This window comes from Scomber japonicus, chromosome 2 (genome assembly GCF_027409825.1).
Source record: "Scomber japonicus isolate fScoJap1 chromosome 2, fScoJap1.pri, whole genome shotgun sequence".
NCBI lineage: Eukaryota > Metazoa > Chordata > Actinopteri > Scombriformes > Scombridae > Scomber > Scomber japonicus.
In genome coordinates this window covers 10,968,450-10,991,506 of record NC_070579.1, presented here as the reverse complement: position 1 = coordinate 10,991,506, position 23,057 = coordinate 10,968,450, and the positions used below count along the sequence as shown (strand labels likewise).

The window sequence follows — 23,057 nt, the reverse complement described above, 5'->3', positions numbered from 1 at the left end:
AAGGAGGAAGGAAGGAAGGAAAGGAATAAGGAAGGAGGAAGGGAAAGAGGAAGGAAGTATGGAAGGAGGACGGAGCAAAGAAAGATGGAAGGAGGGGAAGAATGAAAGAAAAATGAAAGAAAGAGGGAGGAAGGAAGGAAAGAAGGAAGGGAGGAGGAATGAAGGAAAGAAAGAAGGAACAGTCAAAAGAGATGGGGTCAATTTGACCCGGCAGGACAACAGGAGGGTTCACAAAAAAAAAAAAAAAAAAAAAAACCCTAAACATTTGAGGCAGGGCCGATGACTTGTTTCTACAGTTTCAGTCACTTCCTCTGTGACTAGCCAGCATGTTGCAGCAGTCGTTCAGCAGCCGTTAGCGCTGACTCTCCCACCTCGGTCTGTTTGGGTGAAACTTGCAGGTCGTTTATGTATAAACAGGAAATTCGCCCTCCAATGTCCCCTAGTGTTGGGTGGATGGGAGGGGAGTGGTGGTGGTGGGGGGTTGGCTTCTTACGTCTGCTGAAGGTCAGTGATGGAGCGTATTTTAAACACTAAGAAGAAACATCCACCGTTAAGTTCTCCTCAAGGACGAACTCGACAGGCCAAAATCTCGTTGGCTTGCTTGTAGAGGTAAAATCCCCAAAATGTGTAAAAAGAATAAAATATCCCACCTTGTCTGAGGAAACACAGACCTTAAGGCATGTTTAAGGTGTACATATGCAGATGAGCAGAGTGTCAAATGTATGTGTGTGTGTGTGTGTGTGTGTTGGAAGTTTATGATTGCTCGAGTTTCCACTTTTGTGAAGATGCCGGGCTGTCGTCTGAGGTTTTGTTCCTGAGGAGAGTCCCGTTGGTGTTCTCTGTCTGCTCACCCATACGAGACTTACAGTTCTACAGTCAGAGGTGGAGAGACAGATAAGAAGATGAGCGGAGGGTTGAAATGAGGTTGAAGGATCAGGAACGGATGGGGGAGGATTAGAATCAGGCAGGAAAAGGTTAAAAAGGAGGTGAAAAAGAAGAGAAAATGGGTTAGTCATGAACAGCCAATGAAAAAAAAAAAAAAAAAGAGTTAAATGAGCCGAGAGTGAAAATGATGTTTATCCCATTTTCAGACAGTTTGACAGGATGTAAATTACACCGGTGTTATCACAAGGAATCAGCAAAGCACACAAAAGCAGACAGACAGGACCAAACAAATCACAGATGTTGGCAGATTTATGCATTTATTTATTTTTAGTTGTAACAATATTTGTACAAAAATAAACCCAGAGTAATATGAAAGTGTTTCTGCGCTGTCAAAACAATACCAAGAGTAAGCTTATAATATAAAAAAAAAAATAAAAATCTGAAGACAAAAGAATATAGTCTAGAATATAGTATTATCCCTTTAATAGCTCCTTGTATTGGGGTTCCCTTTAAAAAAGTGGTTATAGGTGATAATTTGGTATTATCCATTAATGTTTAACGTCCATTTAATTGAATGAGTCAATGAATATTTTACTACCAAATCACACAGTGAGGGAAGAAAATGCAAATATGTCCTCCCCTTCCTCCCTGTTTACTGCTTGTGAGTCAGAATACACACTCAGAAATGCATGTGGGTAAACACACACACATACACATACTCACTCACACACCTCTATGACTGCACTTCCTGCTAGCAGCAATAACAGCGTTACGAGGGCTGCATGTGAGAGAATGACAGAGTGCATGCCTTCAAACATACATGCATGCCAGAGTAACACGTCAGAGGAAACATGGCAGGGAGCATGACCCACTCCAACCACCAGCACACATCTGGACCGATTTACGACTGTATGGCACGATACACACACACACACACACACACACTCATACACACACATCAGCAAACAGCGCGGAGAACATAGAAATGCTGCGCTCAGTATAAACTACTGGTTGCGTAAAGCGGCGGGGGTATTTCCAGGCACTCGGGTAATTCCGAATAAGAAAGTGGTTTATAGAACGAGGTAATGTTTGACTGTTTAGATAATGTTTAACAAGGTTTTAAGAGGTTGAGCGAGGTCATTCCTGTATGTCTTTCTTAAGTCGGCCAGATGGAAAGTTTCACATCCTGGACGGAAGGATGGATGTACACATGTGTGGACTTTTATTTGTGTCTCAATGCTGAGCATGCAACGGCACATTATGAGATTTTTTTTGTGTAAACTCCTTCTAAGAATTATATAGGAGATAAACAGCCAATTAGAAATGATCCACTCCGACCTCTGGCTGAAATTGTGGCACGTTATAACACTGTAAGCTTGAAATGACTATTGTGCAACTAATAGATCAAAACACAGAAATCATCATTCTTGTTTGCTCGAATGAAATCATTCTTTTCCATGTTTTCCACAAAAGATGGAAGCAGAGACACAAATATCATTCCTCACATATGAAGTAAGAGGAACTATATAGTGTTAAGTTCACAGCAAGCAGTTTGCACACCCAACTCTCATTTTCTTCTAATTCTTCTGTTTATCTTTTAGTAAAGGGGAGTAAAGCACGTATGTAATAGTCGTTCAGCTTCAACATTAAGATGATGTAGTGTTGTATAGGTAAGCAGTCATACAGATAGACATCAATCATCTGAGAGGTAGCCATCTGACACACCTGCTGGCTATCATTACTCATTACTGGTGACAGGTAAAAAAAAAGTTAAACGACTATTACACACTGGAGAAGACATGGCCAAAGCATTTGTGCAGTTTTCTCGCCTTCACTGATAACAAGAGGTTGTGCTGGCTGCGGCTGTTTTAGGTGTCTGAACTATTCTTGTATTTGCTGGATGAGTGTCTCTTGAATTTGGTGTGAAAGTTACACACACACACACACACACACACACACACACACACACACACACACACACACACACACACAAACGTGACACCTATTGTTCTGATAGCACAGATATCATGTTGTGTATGTGGTTTATAAAGTGAGACAGGAAGTGAGAGTAACTATTCGTTGCATCGGTCTAACAAGTCAATCTGCAGTTACTGTTGCTACGTGTGAATGTCTATACACTCGAGGCATTTTCTAACCTCAAGTTGCATATAAATTTAGTCAGAGCGTTGAATCTTCTCGGCTGTGGTGTGTTCATTAACTTGTGCATAGTGAGTGGCTTTTTGCAATTGACAATGCTGATTTTTATTTTAGGCAGCACAGAGTTCGACAGTGTGTTCGTGCATGTTAAAGAAGTATCAACCGACTGCAGGCTGATGCACCGCAACATTCGTTAACGGTTAATATCGTCCAGGCAACACAACAGTGATACTGCAGGGACTATACAGACGTAATGCACCGACAGAGAACTGAAAAGACAGAAGCTTGTATATTTGGCCAAAGCAGAGAATCTGAACACAAACCACACAAATAAACTGACCGCTCTGAAATAATGAATCACCACATTTGTATCTTATGATGAATCTGTTATGTCATGGGTGGTTTCGCTTGTAATAGATCACGATAATAACGAACATGTGCAGACCTTTTTTTTTTTTTAATTAGTGAGGCTCATCATTTACAGTTTAAGGATTTTCAGAAACCGCCCCCCCCCCCAAAAAAAAACAACTGAAAAAGATAAGTTAAACCCATTTCCAGTCAGATTTAAAAGTTGTTTTTCCTTCCAGTAAAATAGGGAGTGAAGAACAAATGAGGGAGGAAACAGAGGTTCTGATTAAGAGCTGAATCCTCTTTATGCAATGATTTCAAAAAAACATTTTTTTTTAACCTATATTGTTACTTTTTACAGTTTATTAGTAAAACTGAAAATAATGAGCCTCATTCAAATATAACATGAAGCCGTGAAGTCGAGTTGCCAAGTCATTTGTCATTTCATAGCTTCTAAACTTTTTTGACTAGTGGCGAACAAATGAATGTCGTCATCGATCTACAGTCAGTGTGGTTTCAGTCCTTAGTGCGAGTGGTTGTTTTGTTTGTGATTGCTGTCGTCGGCTCCGTTGCTCTCGGACAGTACCTCTTGCTCCAGGGTGTTAAAGTGAACTCCGGACGTGCCCTCGGTGTCGCCGCCCCGCCGGAATGGGTAGCACAGGATCTCCTTAAAGGTCCTCCTCATGTCTTTGTCCCTGAAGGAGTAAATGATGGGGTTGACGAAGGAGTTGCACTCGGCCAGCACAAGGCTGTACTTCTCGTATCGGAGCACTTTGCACTCTTCACAGCCCAGACCGTCGAGCAGCAGCACCACCAGGCCCGGCGTCCAGCAGATCACAAAAAAGCCTGTAGAGGGAGGATTGAGAGGGAGAGCGGTGTGGGAGAGAAGGAGGGAGGGAGGGAGAGATCAAGGGTACATAAAGTTATCAGAACGTTTGCTATAACACTGGAAATAAAAAAATATATAAAGGGTGTGGAGAGTGGTGAGAAAAGAAGAACGAGAGGAAAGAAAATGAGCCGATAGGCAGTGGTGAAGAATGTGAAGAAGTAGGGGGTAGCTAAGGGAGAGAGGGAATGTACTGTAAATTCCTCTCTAGACAATGCACATGCACGCACGCACACACACACACACACACACACACAGAGAGATGCATAACATGTCAGTATGTGCGCCGGGTTTAGTCTGTATTATCAGATTTCATTATCATAATACTCGATTAGGCAGCTCAGGAATTCATTATGTACACACACATTCATAGCACGTTCAGCACCAATATATTCACACGTACAGGTTTGACAGTAAATGCGGAAACAACACACACACACACACACACGCATTTCTCACCCTTAACCATGACCTTTCTCTCTCGCCTACACTACATGTATTAACACATCTCACATAGCTATTTGAAGACATGGACACTAACCAAAATGTCCTCTCACTCGAGGTCAAAATGCAAGTTCGTCTTCATGAAAAGTACAAGAATACACACCCATATACACACACACACACACTCTCGGTGGTGTCATATGGGCAGAGAAGACTGTTTTCTGTCACAGTAACTGAGCTATGCAGGTCCTTGTCAGGGCATGCTCTGGGTTTTTACACCAAACCTCCTCACATGCCAGAGGTGCTGAACACTGGGTGCTGAGCGACGAGAGAAAGACGTGTAACGTTTTTAAAAACTTAAGGAATTTAATCCAAAGTTCAAAATGTTAGGAGCAGAGGCAGAGGGGAGGATGGGCGAGAAGAGAAGAGAGCAGAGGAGTGAGAAAGGGGCGGCCAGTTCAACAGAAAACAAGAGGAATCGGCAGGAGTGAGGAGGGAATGAGTGAAGAGGATGTGTGTTTAGGCGGGGGGGGGGGGGGGGGGGGGGTAGAGTCTACTTTAACATGTACAGACAAGAGGAGAGTCTCTGTGAGGGCTCATGGGTTTAAGAATTGAGTGATTCAGTGGAGATTTAAGTGATAATTTCCCTGCGAACTGCCCGTTTCTCTTGTATGTTGAGAAACGTCTGAAGCATAGAATCTATATACCTGAAGTCAGTTTATCAATCTGTTTAAATTTAGCTGAGATTTTGAGTTTTAAGCAAATAAATACAACAAATATTGGGGGTTTCTTCTCTCATGTCAATGGTTATGGATGGCAATTTTCTATTTTATTCTACTTTTTCTTATTGTCATTTGCAGAGCCAAACCAACAATGTATTGATTCTACTTTTAACCGTAACCCACTAGAGAATATATTGTGCTGTTTACTAAGCCTAACCCTGATATATCGTATTCCTCTGAGCCGTAGACCTCTGCTGTTGTCCAAAAACTATTAAAAACACACCAACGATCTACACTGTTGCACTGGGTGACATTTTTCTTTGACACAAAAGAGTACATACTTAGTTAGTTTATTTAGAAGTGGCTCCAAAGGTTAATAACAGCAATCACATTTTCAATCTCGTATCGGAGAGAGTAGTTCTGTGTAAGTCTGAAACGCCACTACACAGCTTCACTAACTTGTTGTGCTACATATCACAGCCTCTTGACTTTTGTACTACACTGAAGATTTGTCAAAGAACTCCAGTAAAAAAAGGTTGTGATATGTAGCACACATACTACTGGGGCAGCTGTGGATCAGTGTTGTCCACCAATTGGAAGATTGGCGGTTCCACTCCCGGCTCATCCAGTCCACGTGTCTTTGGGCAAGATACTTAACCCCAAATTGCTCCTGTTGCTGTGCCATCAGTGTATGGATGTGGGTGAATGGGTGAATGAGACATGCAGTTTAACGACTAGAAAAGCTCCATATAAGTACAGTCTATTTACCAATTTACCACATGGCGTGCACAGTGTCCGCCTTACAAGGATCTAATCTCCAGAGACAGGCAACGTGATCGCTGTTGTAAGTCTTTGGAGGCATTTCTAAACAAATGTGACTATAGTCTAATGTCTAATGCCACCTAGTTTAGCAGTGTGTCAACAACAGAGGTCTACAGCACAGATATATGTAAGACTTTAGATACACACAGTACTCGTACGTAAGTAGATGAGCTCATTGTTTGTTTGTTTGGTTGGTTGCTTTCTGTAACAGCTGTTCCTCTCCTACACTTGCCTCCCCAGCTGCCAACTCTTTATACTCATGATTACTTACATTATTTAAAACTGCTAGGTGGAGCAAGAAATTGTCTTTCTGTGTTATAAATGAACCGACACAAAAAGACACCAGCGCACACTGACTGACAGTGACAGGCTGTTTGTTTTCAAGCGCATTGAAGCAGGAGGCTACAAAAGACAACTGGTTTGAAGGAATTAATTTTCCGTTATGCAACATCGGTGACAGATGTGTAATGTCAGTTTGTGGGTAAATGTTTGGTTTATAGCCCAGACCTTTGTGTATTTAAGTAGTGCATGTGCTGCCTCACCCAGAATCATGGAGACAGTCTTCATCAGGCTCAACACCGTCTCTTTGTGTCTCTGCTGGGTGGTGTGCTGCGACATCTGCTTGCTCTTGTGCCTCACATAGATAAAGATCCTTGTGTAGACGGCCACCATGATGGAGAAAGTCAGCAGATTGAGGAGGGCCCAGAACACCAGGTAGCTGCGGCTGTACATTGGCGCCATGGTGGAGCAGTTAGGCAGGTCGCATAGGCAGTGCCAGCCCATGGTGGGGACCAGGCCCATGATTATTGCCACCAGCCAGATGAACAACATGATGACGAAAACACGCCTGGTACTCATCTTACTGTGGAGCTGCATGTTGAAGATTGTTTGGTGACGCTCCACAGCCACCGCCAGGAGGTTGAGGACAGAGGCTGTCAGGCTGGTGTCGATCAGCCCCTGTCGCACAAACCACTGTTTAATGGACAGTTTAATGGTCCAGGGACCAGTATGAAACATCAAGTGGAGGTAGGAGACACCTGAGAAGAGGAAAGTCAGGTATTCATTACAAATTAATAATAGAAACAAGGAAACACAGTACAGGATACATTACTTCCCAGAGATCTTATTGATCTATTGCAGAAACGGCACCCGCACCTGGTCTTCAATTATAAGTCATAAGCTGTTAAATTTGTTCCTTAGACATGATCCTAATGCCAAAATGAATGTATTATGATCCAAATGTGTGTTGATGTAACCCATGTACATTACTACGGCTTTGTAATTTGGCATGAACGGTGCTATTTTTGTTTGTTTGTTTTCCTTGTTAATGCAAAATGCTGCCTTGGATACCGGTGAGACGAGTAAGTCAATGAGTTTAAAAGTTTCATCAGACTCTGAAACACCAGACGATGGTTTACAGGTCTGGTGAGTTATTGCCAAGACAGTAAGTGTATAATGTGTTTCTGTGTAGTCTCTGAACACATTATTACTGCGGGTAAGTGACAGAAATTGTTCAATTCCAACAAAGACATGAAGACACACTGTTTATGGCTGACAATAGAGAAATATTTGTGACGTGATTAAAAATGGACAAAGTATGCCAAAATGTGTGTGTGGGCTGTGCAACATTAAAAGGATATTAAAGCTTTTCAAGTGTAAAACAGTCAGGAGTCCAAATGAACACTGTAATCATTCCTCCTGTTCATACTGACCATCAGAAGATCTCCTCCGTTGTAAATGATGGGAAACAAAATCAACAGTCTGTGTTTTGAGCAATAATGCATGAATTATTAAATAAAGTAAATATCTTCCACAGTCTTTTTAGTCAGTACCTCTTTATGGTGCAAAAGAAGAGAAAAGACAAACTTTTTAACCCTCCTGTTGTCCTCGAGTCAAGGAAGGAAGGAAGGAAGGGAGGGAGGAAGAAGGAAAGGGAGGAAGAAGGAAGGAAAGGAGGGAGGGGGGAAGTGAGGAAGGAAAGAAAGGAAAGGAAAGAAGGAAGGGCGGAAGAAGGAAGGAAAGAAGGAAGGGTGGAAGGAAAGGAAGGAAAGAAAGAAGGAAGAAAGATAGGGTGGTGGAGGAAAGAAGGAAGGAGGGAGGAAGGACAGAGGAAAGAAGGAAGGGAGGAGGGTAGAGGGGAGGAAAGAAAGAGAGAAGGAGGGAGGGAGGAAGGACAGACAGAAGGAAGGGAGGAAAGAAGGAAGGAACAATCAAAACAAACGGGTCAATTTGACCCGGGAGGACGACAGGAAGGTTAAAACATGTTTTTGCAGGAGGCTTATGGATTTTGTCTCCCATCACTTACACTGTAAGTGCATTATGAGGGAACATACTATTTAATCACATGTGTTATTAACCTTATTTAACTACTATAAAGATTCACAGTGCAGTCAAGGGATGCAACACTGCAACATTTTTCATTGTTTCATCGGAGTCTGTCCATCTTTTGCACAGATTACATTGATAACTTTAACTCTTCTTGGCCTTTTACTTGCAAAGCTTTTACTAAACTAAACTCATTATGTCATGTTATTCCACTGTCTGTCTCTACTCTGCTAAACTGCACACACAAACACAGTGATTACAATATAACCTGGAAGCACATGAAGTAAAATGACATTAGTATTAATAAACTTGATACCTGAGAAGAGGTCTGCCAAAGCCAGATTACCCAACAGGTAGTAGATGGGATAGTGAAAGCGTCTGTTTTTTATAATAGCAGCCATGACCAAAAGGTTCGAAAAAATGACAATGAAGCAGACTGTCATTCCCAGACTGACAATCACATAGTCACGAGGACGCCAGAAGTCACTGATGTTCTTGCCACTCTCCATATAGAAAAACTTGACAGTCTCGTTGTAGTAACATTTCTCTGTGGAGTTATCCATGTTGAGATCTCAGGTGGATGTCTGATCAGAGAAGAGGAGCGAGGAGTGGCCTTTCAGATAGGAAGTATAGGGGGATGACTAGGGTGCCATTCAGACTCGCACTCTCCGGTGGTTTGGACATCGGCATACCATCAGCTGCATAGGTGAGAACTGGAGGGATCCAGTTAGAAGTTCCAGGCCTTTACTGGGCGGCTGTGTAGGACTCTGGATCCACCTCCTCAATCTGTGGAGAAATGAATTATCATTACTTTAAGACAACAAACGAAACAATTATTCATGATTTAATTCCAAAATCATCATGCTAGAGCCCAGAGTCAGGGCCAGCTGATGCAAACCTAGCATTTCCTGCTTTAGTGCTTCAAGTTAAAAGCTTTTAAATCATTAAACTGGGGCTTTCATTGTGAAGAATTTACAGGAAGTAAATCTTGTCCCTAACTGAATCTACATAACTTCATTAGAGGTGCTAAAAACAACACGATATGGAGATGCTATTTGTTCAGCAGATCAGTTAGAAATAATGAAGGAGGGGATAGTACAAGTAGAAACAGCCACAGTGATGATGATTGATGAAGAGCTGCAGACGACCCGCACACCTCCAACTGGTTAACTACTTATTTTACTTTGAAAAAGAAATATGGCAAGAGCCAACGCCAGCTTGTCCTCAAAGTAGAAAAAAACCTTTGGAAACATGATGTTCAGTGCAGTCGGAAGGTAGATAGGTTTCCTTTACAATGCATGGAAAAAGCTGCAACTAGCAATTATTTTCATTATTGATTTAATTGTTTATTTTCTTGAATAATCAATTGTTCGTTTGGTCTATAAAATGTCCTCAAAGTGAAGTCCTCAGATGTCTTCTTTTGTCCCAAACAATAGTCCATAACCAACAGCAGACTAAATAAACCAAAAAAACACATTTGAGAGGCTGGAATCAGAGAAATTGGGCAGTTAATCAAATACCAAAATAGTTGGGCACTGATATTCTTTCATTCAACTCATCAACTCATCTTTGCAGCTCTAAATCCAATTATAGATATTACCAACATACATTTATGCATATTGCAATTTAAACTGATTAAAGCTGCACAAATTACATCAGTGACTAAAAAGAAAATTCATTAACTGGTTGATTTTCTCTACAATAAATCAGTTTCTACTTCTATCTATCTATAGCATTTCAGCAAACAGTGGATAATCAGCTGAGACAAAAAAAAGAGAGTACAGATTGTAATGATTGATTGATTATTTAAAAAACAAAAAGAGTTGCTAATTGTCTATTGATTGATGAATTGACATTACCAACAACACTAGCAACAATCAATGGTATTTAACCACACGCTTAACCAACCACTCAGGCCACTACAGTCCAGAATCTTACAGAGCCAAACTTATTAACTCATCAGTAGAACCGTGTATCAGATACGACCCTCATGAGCTTACAACGATACAACAGTAGACAGGTATTTGTCTGGAACTACAACACACAATTATTTATATTATCGATCAATTTGCCAAATATGTTCTCAGTCCTGAATATGAACACTAATACTACTACTACTACTACTACTACTAATAATAATACTAATACTAATAATAATAATAATAATAATACTAGTACTAATACTACTACTACTACTACTACTAATAATAATAATAATAATAATAATAATAATACTACTACTAATAATACTAGTACTACTACTACTACTACTAATAATAATAATAATAATACTAATACTAATACTACTACTACTAATAATAATAATAATAATACTAATACTAATACTACTACTACTAATAATAATAATAATAATAATAATAATAATAATAATAATAATAATAATAATAATAAGAAAAATTCTCATCACAATATCCAAGAATCCAAGGTGATGGTTTCAAATAGCTTGTTTTTTCCCCACCAGACCAAAGAAATCCAGTTCACTATCACAGCAGTCAAAGAAAAACAGCACATCCTCATATATTATGAGAGTCAAAGAATGTTTGCCCTTCTGGCTTCAAAATGACTCAAACTGAATTATTATCAAAATATTTGCAGATTAATGTGACGTCGAGCAACTAAATCATCAGTAACCAGAGGATAAAGGTGAATCATTTGATACTACGGATGAGACATTTTGGGATAAAGATCAGGCTGTTTGCTACATTTTATAACATTAATGAGCAAATAAGCTCAGTATTCAAATGAATCATATAGCTATGCGTGTCTCTAAAGAGGAACTTATCACTTTTCATGTTACAGTAGCTTAGTGAAAATAGCAAAACCACAACGCTTCTCAAAAAAGGGGAACTTGCTGCTTCTCCATGGGTCTGTTCGAAACCGCATACATTTCCTACTAATCGTACTAACTCTGACGTCATTTGAACACAGCCCTTATCTTACATGATAGTAAAACTGATATTTGGGTTTCAGACAAAACTAAACATCTAAATAAGATCATCCAGTAAATTGTGCATAGCGGTTTTACGATGTTTAACTGACTTAATGAGAAATCTGATGAATAGACGAAGATTTACACTGAACTGTGTCAGTTATACCACAATGGTCTGAAAACAACACACACTCATTTTACACCAACTAGTCTACTACGTGTTGAGGTAAACGCAGCAGATGGTTTTACAGCTTGTTATTATTGGCATATGAAAAAAATATGTAAACTCTTTATGCAAACAGTGGCGCTCATAAAGTAGTGTAGTATTTTGATCTACTTCTTAAACCAGAAAATCCTGATAAGCAGCAACAGCCGCTATTACTGTCATCACCTACAACTACTACTGAGCCCAATCACCAACACTAATGTACACAATACTGACAAGTTACAACAGGAAAATGATGTGAGGCTTCCTGAATGTGACACTGTATTTAAGACCCACCACGAATGAGGCCGACTTTCATCTCAAAGAGACGCAGTGGCCAAAATAACAAGTTTCGTCCCTCTATTTACAGTAAACTTGTTCGGTCTGCATGGCGCGTTTTGAGTCAACAACACTCCCTCACACACACATTCTCTCCCTCTCTCTCTCTCTTTTTTTTTTCCTTCTTGTGAACGCCAGCCCGGCACGACGACGCGTACTGTACCGCCGACTCCAAGTTCAACTCTCTCAACAATGGAAACAGCAGAGCAGCTCCCTACAGCAGAGACACACCTCACAATTACACAATCCAGCTATGTAACCCAATCTCAATCCAAACATGCACGACACACACACACACACACAGGGAGGGAGCCTCTGTGACCCACTCTCCTACCAAGGGTGTGTGGAAAGAGATGCCAAATCAAGAACAGAAAAATGTGGGGAGAGTGAGAACTTTGAGAGTCTTGAGAATGAAATGATGGATGAGACACACTGAGAAAAAGAAAAGGATTTGATTCAAGCAACAATGTAAAACAGTTGAAGAAAGTTGAACAAAGGGACAAGAAGGTTAAAGAAACAAAAACAAGAACACTTTGGTGAATAAGTTTACGCAGATGTGTGTTTGTGTAACTGTCTGAACACCACAGAGATGGCAACATGTGGGCACTGGTGTGAATAAGTAATAAGAGACTTCTGTAACTTTTCTTCTTAAACAAACCTTTCTCACAAGCTGTCAATCAAGCAGAAGCACTACAGCTGATCTTTGACCCCGGATCCTTCAGATCACACACACACACACACAGAGTCGCTCCAAGGTCTGACATCAGGAGAAGGCCTCTGAACTCTGCTTTACAGTTTACCTCACTTTTATCTTTATATCTCTGTTTCTTTGACATTTCTGCTGTTTTTCCATTAACATCATGCATCAGCTTTGCAGTTTTTCATGCTTCAAATCTTAAAAGACATGGAAGACAAACTCAAGACACTAAAGAGAAACACAATCAGCACCGTTTTCTCCCAATACCTTAAGTTACAGGATATCTATCGACATCGAGTACTCTCTCGCTCTCTCTCTCTCTCTCATTACAATCATATTTACTTAAACCAACAGACGGACATTCTGGAGAAATATGCTTATTTGTCTTCTTGCATTAGATGAGAAGATAAGATTGAACCCTCATGTTGGTACAGTAAATATGTAGCTGGAACCAGCAGCGGGCGTAGCTTGGGAACAGGTAAAAAGCTAACCCGTCTGTCTCCGGAGGAAACTCTTCCTACCAGCAGTAGGGGTGGGAATCACTAGAGACTCCATGATACGATATTATCACGATACTTGAGTCACGATAAGATATTACTGCCATTTTAAATGAATTGGGATATGCTGTGATGTATTGCAGTTCATTACTTTTTTTCAACTGCAAACTTCCTCCTGCACACTGACTGTCACCTCTGCTGACCTCACCACAAAACAAACTAGAGCCATCTAGTGGACTGAAAACTCAATTGATTTTATTATTCTAGTACCAAAGACTTAAAATTTGAATTTGCAATGTATATAGTAAAAGATTGATACTTGGCATATGTGTATCGATTAGGGCCGCACGATATATCGTTTGAGCATCGTCATCGCGATAGTCACATTGCAGAGCCTACGATGTAGGAGGCGAATAAACTCATCTAATTTCAAGGGTGCAGCGATCCACCAATAACATTCGTTCTTTACTCAGTTGCCAAGCAGACTACCCTGACAGCCGCCAATCAAAATCAGAGAGGAGGAATTGTATTGCGATTACAGCTCTAAAATGTTCCTAAAAGGAAGAAAAATAAAGACAGACATGTTAATTTAACCTGAGTATATATGGTAATGACAGTGTGAGGAGTCGTGATACTCTACGCTGCAGCTGCACCACCTGAGGGATTTCTGACCAGCACTTTCTGTCTTTGACCAGACAAATAACAGCTCATACCTCAGGAACAGTATGACACAAAATTTGGCGGTTTCGGTTATCGTGGCTTTTTCAAATCGCGGTATGCCTTGAACACGCCTACAACGAACAAGAGAAAACCACCGAAAATGAAGACTTGTTGACAAAAAGAAAGGCAACGTCAGTTACCTGGAATTATTTCAGTTACAAGAAGGATGACGTCGACCAAACTGTTGTGTGTCGGCAGTGCCTTTCATCTGTTGCCACAACGAGAGGTAACACAACTAACCACACAGCTCAGTATGACGAATGCAAAGCCAGATCTGAATGTCATCCAAAACTAAAAAACATTTCAGAAGCCTTTAGGTTAGTTGCGTTACCTCTCGATACCTCTCGAACAGATGAAAGGCACTGCCGACACAGAACACGTATTTTAATATCGCAATATTTATCGTAGGGTTGAAAAAAATTGCAATGTTAGTTCTTTCCAATATCGTGCAGCCCTAGTATCGATACAACATTGCCACACAAAATATGGCAATACTATGCTGTGCTGTATGGATTTTCCCTCCCAACCCTAACCAGCACCTCTAAAGCTCGCTAATCAATAGATACCTCTCATTTGTTTAATTTGTACAAAAGCCAAAGGACTTATCTTATGGACTATTTCTCCAGGAAGTAATTAGACCAGGTCTTGTGTCAAAGGTGCTCTTTTAAATGGTGTTTTCCTCCTGTTAGAAATGTTTCCTGTAGTGCCACCTTTGTTTAAATTAGGGCTTAGGTATTGGTCACAATTGCAGCAGAGATAAATGGTTGGAGTTGAAACAGGGCTGGGAAAGGGTTAAAGATAAGGAGGAAACAGACTTTGACTCAACGCTGGCATAAATACCTCCCTAAAAACAGCAAATGAACCAGAAATTCTCTTGAACAGTTGATTGAAAATGGGAAGCCTGCTAATGTGTATGTTTTCCACTGACCTTTTTTTTAATATAGAAAAAGAGATAAGAGATTAAAAAGAAGTTTGTGACAGTTTCGTTTGCGTCAGAGAGTTTGCCAACCTGATAAACATGCAATGATCTAGCTGACAAAAGCAGTATGACAGATCCTTATTTAAGTTACGGTTTTAACACTTCATTTAACCATTTATGTCTGTTAAAACTCAGTTGCTTGTGTTTCAACATTTGTGACCTTTGGCTTTATTTGCATTATGATAATAATAATAATAATAATAAGGTATATTAATTTAAAGAAAGATCAGTTGGTCTTCTGTACTTACTGAGATGGTTATCAGCTTTAGTATAGAACGACTTAGAAAATGTATATTTATCTCTCTTCTTTTTCTGATGTGTTGTAGGGCATGGAGCTGTTTAAAGCCCAATGCATCAATAGCCACATATAGGTTTGTCATCAATACTCAAAAATATACAATTTCCATAATGTGTGGTTCATTTAATAGTGCTGTACATGCAAACATACAGCATGCAACTACACGCTAAAACTGTTTTTGCTCATCTGCTACGGTGCAGTTTGCAAAGCAGGCAAGTTATTTTGAATCTGTGTAACTTTTGTACTAAAAAGGTCACAGAACAGCAAAAACTCTTGCAACAAACTTCTGCCCTACTTTAGTGCACATGAAAGATCAAGACTGAAGCAAGTTTACTGCTGCTTAAAAAAAAAGGTAGAAAGATACACTGGAGGACAAAGACTGCAACAGATGAAATCGGTCAGTGATTTTGTGGCTTCCACACAGCTGCAATCACAGGATGTGGATGTTTCAGCAGTATAGAAAACCTGCTCTCATTACACCTGTTTCCAGCAGCAGAGGTTAGCTGGTTTCACCTAAACAGCCTCGATGAACAAAGTGTACACAGCCTGCTCGGCACCACACAACAAAACAAGCAAAGCAACAAAGCATAGTGGAGCATTTAGGATGTTGGTGAAGGTGTTAGCAAAACAGAGCTACAAGCTGAGAGGATGTTGGACTTAAAAGTATAACGTTTCCAGACACAATAATGCTTAACAGGATAGTTTAATATTTTAGGAAATATGTTTTTAACTTTAATGCAGAGAGTTAAAAGTGAAGATCTATAGTGTATCTGTGTATCTACATAGTAAGCTGGAGCCAGAAGCTAAATAGCTTAGCTTAGCATAAAGGCTGGAAATAGAGAGTGTGGTTCAGCTCAAAAGTAACAAAATCCCCCCATGGGCTAATTAATGTAGGTTTTAATAAATGTCTTACTGAAACATTTAGCTAAAGAGCAAAAAATATGTCAGGGTACAAAATGTATGAGTTCTTAAATATTAAATTATTCTTTAATTAAATAGAGTTGATAAGACCCTGCTGCCAGCCAGCCTAGCATAAAGAGTAGAAACAGCTAGGCTGGTTCTGTCTATAAGTAACAAAACCTGCAAAATTTCAGCACCTCTAAAGCTCAATAAGTAACATCTTTGTCTGTTAAATCTAAAACACACACACACACACACACACACACACACACACACAGACACACACAAAGTGCAAAAATAACTTAGGCCTCAAGCAGTTAGCAGGAGTCTGGCACATAACCCCTGTCATTGACATTTTTACACTTCTGTTTTTGTATGGATTAAACCAGATTTTTTGATACCGTGTATATATTTGTTACTGTTTGACGAAGCCAAGCTAGCGATTACCCAAAATGTCAAACTATTCCTTTAAACCCATTTACTCAGGATGATTTGTGGTGAAGTAAATGAACCACAGTTATAAAGCATCATTCATATTTATATTTCATGACGCAGATCAAACTGTGAATTCCCAATAAACCAAATAAAACATGATTTAGACTTCTAAAAGATGCAAAAAGTCAAAATAGAGTTAACTAATTATAACATTTCCAGCGTAACTCATTGTAACTCAGTATAATCCCTACACTTGACCTTATTGCGTATGAGCCATGTATCCCTTCACAATAAAAGTTACTATACAAAAAATGTACTCTCTTCCTTTGATACTGGATACTTCCAAACTAACTCTTCCACTCTGTGTGGCTCTGAGGGAATACATTTGCATGACTGTGTGTTTTCATGCCTCATATATCTGTGTTTGTGTGTGACTGGACTGAATCAGTAAACACTAGTTTGAATGCAAACCCGTCATTACCAGAGCAGCCACACCCGAGTCTCTTCTCCCTCCTTCCCCCTCTCTCTTCCTCTCTCTGAAAGAAGAGCCTTGGCACATCAACTTGAGGCAGCACTTCTTTGCAATAGGAAAGATTTACACCACACACAGAGACACACAGAGACACACACACACTGCGGCGGAGGTGGTGGAGGAGTGTGTGACAGTTAATTCAGTGTGTGTACGCCTCAATCCCAGGTACAAATGGATATTCAGCTCCATCCCCTCAGGAGGAGCACACACACACTCACTCTGCATGTGTTTGTTCAAATTAGCCGCCTGCATTGAAGTGTGACCATCCAGCTGTGAAGTGGAGACATGTAAATGTTGGGACTGGCCAGGTGTCTGCATAATGATTACCTTCAACCGCTTAATCACACATGCACTTGCACTTGCACGGTTACTTCCTGCCGTATCACACAAGACACAACCAGAGAACCTGATTGCATAAGAAAAACTGCAAACTAGACATTTCCTGTGCAAGCTTTTCTTAAAGTATAAACAAGACTCACTTAGATGAAAATATAATCATGATGTTACTTTTGCATTTGAAATTCTATAATTAGTGACTTTTTTTTTTTTTAAATGAATTGCTCCCAATCCCATTTAGAGATGCTGTAAGAAATGCATAAAAGGAACCAAATTTGATTCTAAAGGAGCTTTGAGGTTGGAGTCTTTATTTTAGGATTATGTATTTAAAATCTCTGAATGTTTGTTACTGAAATCTCTGAGAAAAAAACGCCCCTACAGCTAACTGTTTCATAGTGCCAGCTGTACTTTCATTATCCAAATGTTTGCTGCAGGGTGAGACGGTTTAAAAAACAGGTTTCAGCTTAAAAGGAATATTGCCGGTACTCCTCATTGATTCTCAGCCAAATTAACTTTCCTTTCTCTTTAAGTCATCGAGTCGTGACTTCATGAGAAATGTTCACCAGCACAACATGAATCATGACAGTAACTGCCCCAGATCATCCATGAGCATCCAACACACAGGCAAAGCAATGATTGGGAGTAGTGCAGTAACAATTATTCCATTAATAAAGTTTTAAAATGGACAATTTTGATACAAGAGTCAATTATTCCAACTTCTTGATTAAGAGGATCTGCTGCTTTTTATATGTTTTATGTAATTGGAACTTGATATGGGCAAAAATTTAACAATCAAATAAAACAATTCAACAAATACAAGCTTCCCAAACACATCGAGAAGCTTATAATGGTTTTTGTTATTGTTGATATCACATCAGCAAAAATGTTGTATGATGACATCGTTTCCACACAATACCCAAACTATGAAACCACAGCGATTATTATTCTATACCTTTGCTTTTGTCTTCAATGTAAAACACAAGCAGCAGCACGCGTACTGATTTAAATCTGGAGCTGTCTCGTTGAGGAAGAAATCAACAAAGGGACGAGACAAAAAGGGGCAGCGGGTTCATTTCAGGAGTGTGTGGGTGTATATTAGTGTGTGTTAAAGTGTTTCAGACCAGAGACTCTCACTAAACATCAGCGGAGTAACTATAGCTTGCTTACACCACAGGTTGGCAGTATAATTCATTTAATATCATAATATCATATATCATAATAACACCAAACAGCTAACAAGTGATTGATGGAGAATATACAAGTTTTTATGGTTCAATTATGCAAATCTATGAGTTTAGAGGATGGCAGCAAGACTTCTAACATTGTCCTTGTATTATAAGTAGCCATGCCTCAAAATCCACATTTAAAGGATAATTCAGTTAAAAATATATTACTTTCCTACAGCTTCACCTTTCTAAATGATCACCATGCTGCCCTGTTGTGAAAATGTCACTCATACCCAACTGAATGATAGCCTGAATAAGCTTTTGGGAGCACACTGAATGCCTTTACTGAAAAAGGAAATGTTTTGGACTAAAACAGAGATTCTTTTAGTGGGTCTTAGATTAAAGCTGTTAACTCCCCTGCCTGTAAAACCTTGTGAGCACGCCAGAGATTTGGGTGTTATTTTGGATGCTGATGTTAATTTTCCAGAAGCACATACCAGAAAGACGGTCTTTAAATCATCTCAGAAATATATCTATATATGTGAAGTTAAATGTTTCCTGTTACAGTCACACTCTGAAAAGCTGGTTGATGCATTTGTTTCTAAAAGGGTAGATTAGTGTCATGCAGGTGTTAAATAATCTAGCAGCTCATTCATTATACATAAACCACAACTTTGAACACATCACTCCTATTTTAACATCTCTTCACACGTGCTGCCAGGAAACCAAATAATTGACTTTAAAATACTTCTAGTGGTTTGTTTTTTTTAAATCTGAGTGGCTCCGCTTCTTCTTCTTACATTGTTTGATGTGCTGACTGAGTTACACATCTGCCAGGGTTACACATCTGCCAGGTCCCTTAAATCATCAAGCAGAGGACTCCTCGTTATAATTACAAGATATTCTAGATCAGTTCATGGTGTCTTCATCATTATTATCTGATCATCATTACTGTCTGGACTTCTCTAAACACATGAAATGAAGTCTTCTACAATAATGTCTTCTTTTAAAAACAGAATAAAAACACATCTAGCTTTTAGTTAGGTTAAAAGTATGTGGTTAATGGGTAAACCTTTATTTTAGAATCAACATCATTATTATTATTCCCTTAATAATGATACTAATAATAATAATAATGCCTTCTTAACTTCTTTTTTTTTGCCTTAGAGGTACATTGAGTCTACGCCTATCATATAACATGTGCTGTATAAATAAACTTGACTTTGGACCTGTCATTTCAACACGATGTCGTCAACAGACTCGAACAAGATAACACACATGATTGAAACCATTATATTGGCTTTCATGTTCACTTTGTGTGACGATGCTCTGGTTGGCTGGATCTGAATATTCTTCCTGTTTTATGTTTAACTGCTTTATTTTATGTAAATAAAGTGGACAGGGATGATTGAGATGTCTAATTACCGTAAGTGTTGGAATATAGGAGCACTGGAGGGGGATGCTGTGATTCATGCCAATAGTTTGGTACTGTTGAATGGGTGATACTGCCACATGTTGATCAGAAATATATAAAGTCTTATGGTTCAATACTCAGCCCTGGTGGCAAAGGTTAAATCAATGAACAATGAAAACTATAAATCACCAGCCACTTTGATATGCGACAGACTTTGAACTAATTTATTAAGCTCAACTATCAAACATTTACTGCTTCCAACTTCTCATATGTGAAGATTTCTGCTATTGTTGAATGTTTTAGACTATTGGTCCAACAACAGAAAGTAATTTGAAGATGCCACCTTAACCTGCGGAAAACTGTGATTGGCCACAGGTCACTATTTTATGATATTTAAAAGTTGAAATAAATGAATCCATTAATTAGCAGACAAACAGATAAATAAAAGCAACTATTTTAATAATTGAACAACTGGTCTAGACTTCATTTTCTTAAAGGAAAAATGCAAAATATTTGCTGGTTGCAGCTTCCCAAATGTGAGGATTTGTAACTTTTCTGTCATACATGATAGTAAACTAAATATCTTTGAATTTTGAACTGTTGATTAGACAAAATAAAATATTTATAGCCACAACCTTGAGCTCTAAGACATGAACATTTTCTGACATTTTATTGACTAAACAATGAATTAATTGAATAATTGGCAGATTATTCAATAATGGAAGAATGATCACTTCCAGCCATAAACCTTTTAACTCTGCCAATATTTACAGCCTCAGAAACCACACTTGTGTCAACAATCCAAACAATAGCCTTAACCTTCACAATGATAGGATTTATAGCAGAGCTGTAGTCCTGTGCAGGTTCAACTGAAACTGGCAACACCTGTACTGTAAAATGAGAACCAGAGCAACTTACCATGTTATTTGCTTATCTTTCTCAAAACCAGGACGCATATATTATATTTTCATACCATCTCTGTGCCACCTACGGTACGGATATGTGCTGTCGTGCCTACAGCTACATCCAATGCGGAAGATATTAATACATTTGATCTTGCATGGTTGCATGGTAACCCTTCTTTAGAGGGCAGGACTAAAGTTGCATGGTTGCATTACTCATTTCTCAGAAAGGGCACGGTCCAACTGACAGTGTTGAGGATGTTCAAGGCTGTAATGAACTCCAGACTGTCTCCACACCGCTTTGACACTGTGCAGATGCCTCAATATGCTGAGGGGAGCCCCGACTTCCCGGCGGAAGAACAAAAACGCGCAAAAACACCACAACTCTGGCTGTATCCCCACTGCACACATGTCAAACTCAATGAAAAAGCTTTTCACACAACAAAAACACATGAGAGAAATAAAACAACATGTAGTATAACCTACTTACTTTTTTTTGTTCGTTGAACTCGTTTATCAAGTATGGAGTTGAGAAACAGTGCGCGCTCGCACCTGAGGTCACCTCCTTTCAACGCTGCCGGAGCTGAAGATGAAAATATGCGTCAGGTAATAAAAGCAGGATTGTTTTTCCTCTGTTTTCTAGCGATGCTCCATTCCAGTTTTAATTCGTCCCACAACGTTGGTTGATGCAGATGTGTCCTTTCACCACCTGTGTTCACTTTTCAGTCATTTCCGGGTGTTTGGGCGGTAGTTACCTGTGCGCAATGATCCGTGCCGTGAGTCCCAGGAGGAGCACAAAGGGTGCGGCACTCTCTACTGCTGCTGCTGCCGTCTCTCTCTCACAAAGGAGCGGCTGAAAGCTCCGACGGTATGCTGCTTCTGCCAACCTGAGCGCTCGGTATCCGCCCCCAGCTGCCCCCCTTCAGTGGGCTGATTGGGAGGCGTGACAGCCAATGGCAGACAGAGCGGAGAGTGATTGACACGGCAAGAGCAGCGATTCAGGCTGACTTATAAGACTTTGATTTTAGTGAGAGAAAAGTGAATTAATGATGCTGAAGGTTGGATGGAGGTGGAGGCGATTTTCCTCTACTGTGTTGGGTAAGAGGAGGAAGATCTCTGCACGTGAGAGGCAAAAACATTTATTTATTTAATTCTCAAAGTCAGAGACAATTGAGAATATTAAAAGACAGGTTCACAAATGTTTCATGTCTGTCTTAGAACAATAATCAGGTGTCCAAATGAACATTGAAACAAGTTTTTTCTTTTTGTAACCTAACCTCCTGGTGCCGCGTGGTGCTAAACACCCTCAGGACTGAAGAGTTGACAGAAGACTTCCCAAGGATCTTTATTAGGACTTCAACATAAGCTGCAGCATAACAAGAAGACACAAGAACATAAACTGCTGCCCTACTAAATAGCTGAACTGTTATCAACCTTTAAAATGAAAGTCACAAGTAGGCATGGGCCGGTTACCGGTTTCAAGGTATACCACGGTATGAAAAAGTCACGGTTTCAAAACCACTAAAAATTTCCGTCATACCGTTCCTGCGGTATGAGCGGGTTTTTTTTAATGTGACATCTCGTCAGAGAGAGAGTGGAGGTCCCTGGTCGTGTGCAGCTGCAGCGTAAAGTAGCGCACCTCCGGTTGCTGTTACAAGCAGGTCGCTCTGCAGGCTGTATGATGGCTGGAGGAGGCGAGCCCCCCGAACTTTCCTCCCGTCTAAAAGCGCCAAGTCGGCTGTATTTATACTTATAAGGCTACCGTAAAAAGACAGACGGCCGCGTCTTGGAGGAAGAAGGTCCCGGACAGTAGCAGCGCGAGGAGGAAATACATCATATATGATCGTGAGCAAGTCTCCAAAAACTGTTGAGATTCAGTTTTAAGCTCCTGCCTGCATTTATTTATTTATATTTATCTTAGAAGTGTTTTTACTTTTTTCAATTATTTATGTTCTGATATCTTTAGCCACAGGTTCAGTGATTGCATTTATTTGCATTTTGTGTTGTTTTTTTTCTCACAAAAAATAATCAATTTATGTGGTGACTTGAGCTGCAGGTTTAGCCTCAGTTGAAGGACTGAGTTTTTTTTATTATCATT

General features: G+C 39.7%; 2 protein-coding genes across 2 annotated transcripts in view; both read right to left on the bottom strand.

Annotated features, from left to right (window-relative positions):
• LOC128367585 (dnaJ homolog subfamily A member 3, mitochondrial-like) overlaps positions 1-23,057 on the bottom strand; it is a 297,084-nt gene that overhangs the window by 3,929 nt on the left and 270,098 nt on the right. The window lies entirely within an intron of this gene.
• lpar2b (lysophosphatidic acid receptor 2b) lies at positions 747-21,796 on the bottom strand. The gene is made up of 5 exons (XM_053328244.1): positions 21,450-21,796; positions 8,906-9,375; positions 6,807-7,301; positions 3,977-4,236; positions 747-870 (listed from the first exon to the last, which is right to left on the bottom strand). Exons 2-5 carry the CDS (start codon positions 9,150-9,152, stop codon positions 754-756), a joined length of 1,119 nt encoding a protein of 372 aa, XP_053184219.1. The 5' UTR covers positions 9,153-9,375; positions 21,450-21,796; the 3' UTR covers positions 747-753.

Coding starts and splice junctions, on each gene's coding strand:
- lpar2b (XM_053328244.1), bottom strand. CDS start 9,152: ATGGATAACTCCACAGAGAAATGTTACTACAACGAGACTGTCAAGTTT. Junction 7,302..8,905: donor TTTGGCAGACCTCTTCTCAG/GTATCAAGTTTA, acceptor TCCTCTTCTCAG/GTGTCTCCTACCTCCACTTG. Junction 4,237..6,806: donor GACTGTCTCCATGATTCTGG/GTGAGGCAGCAC, acceptor CTCCCTCTACAG/GCTTTTTTGTGATCTGCTGG.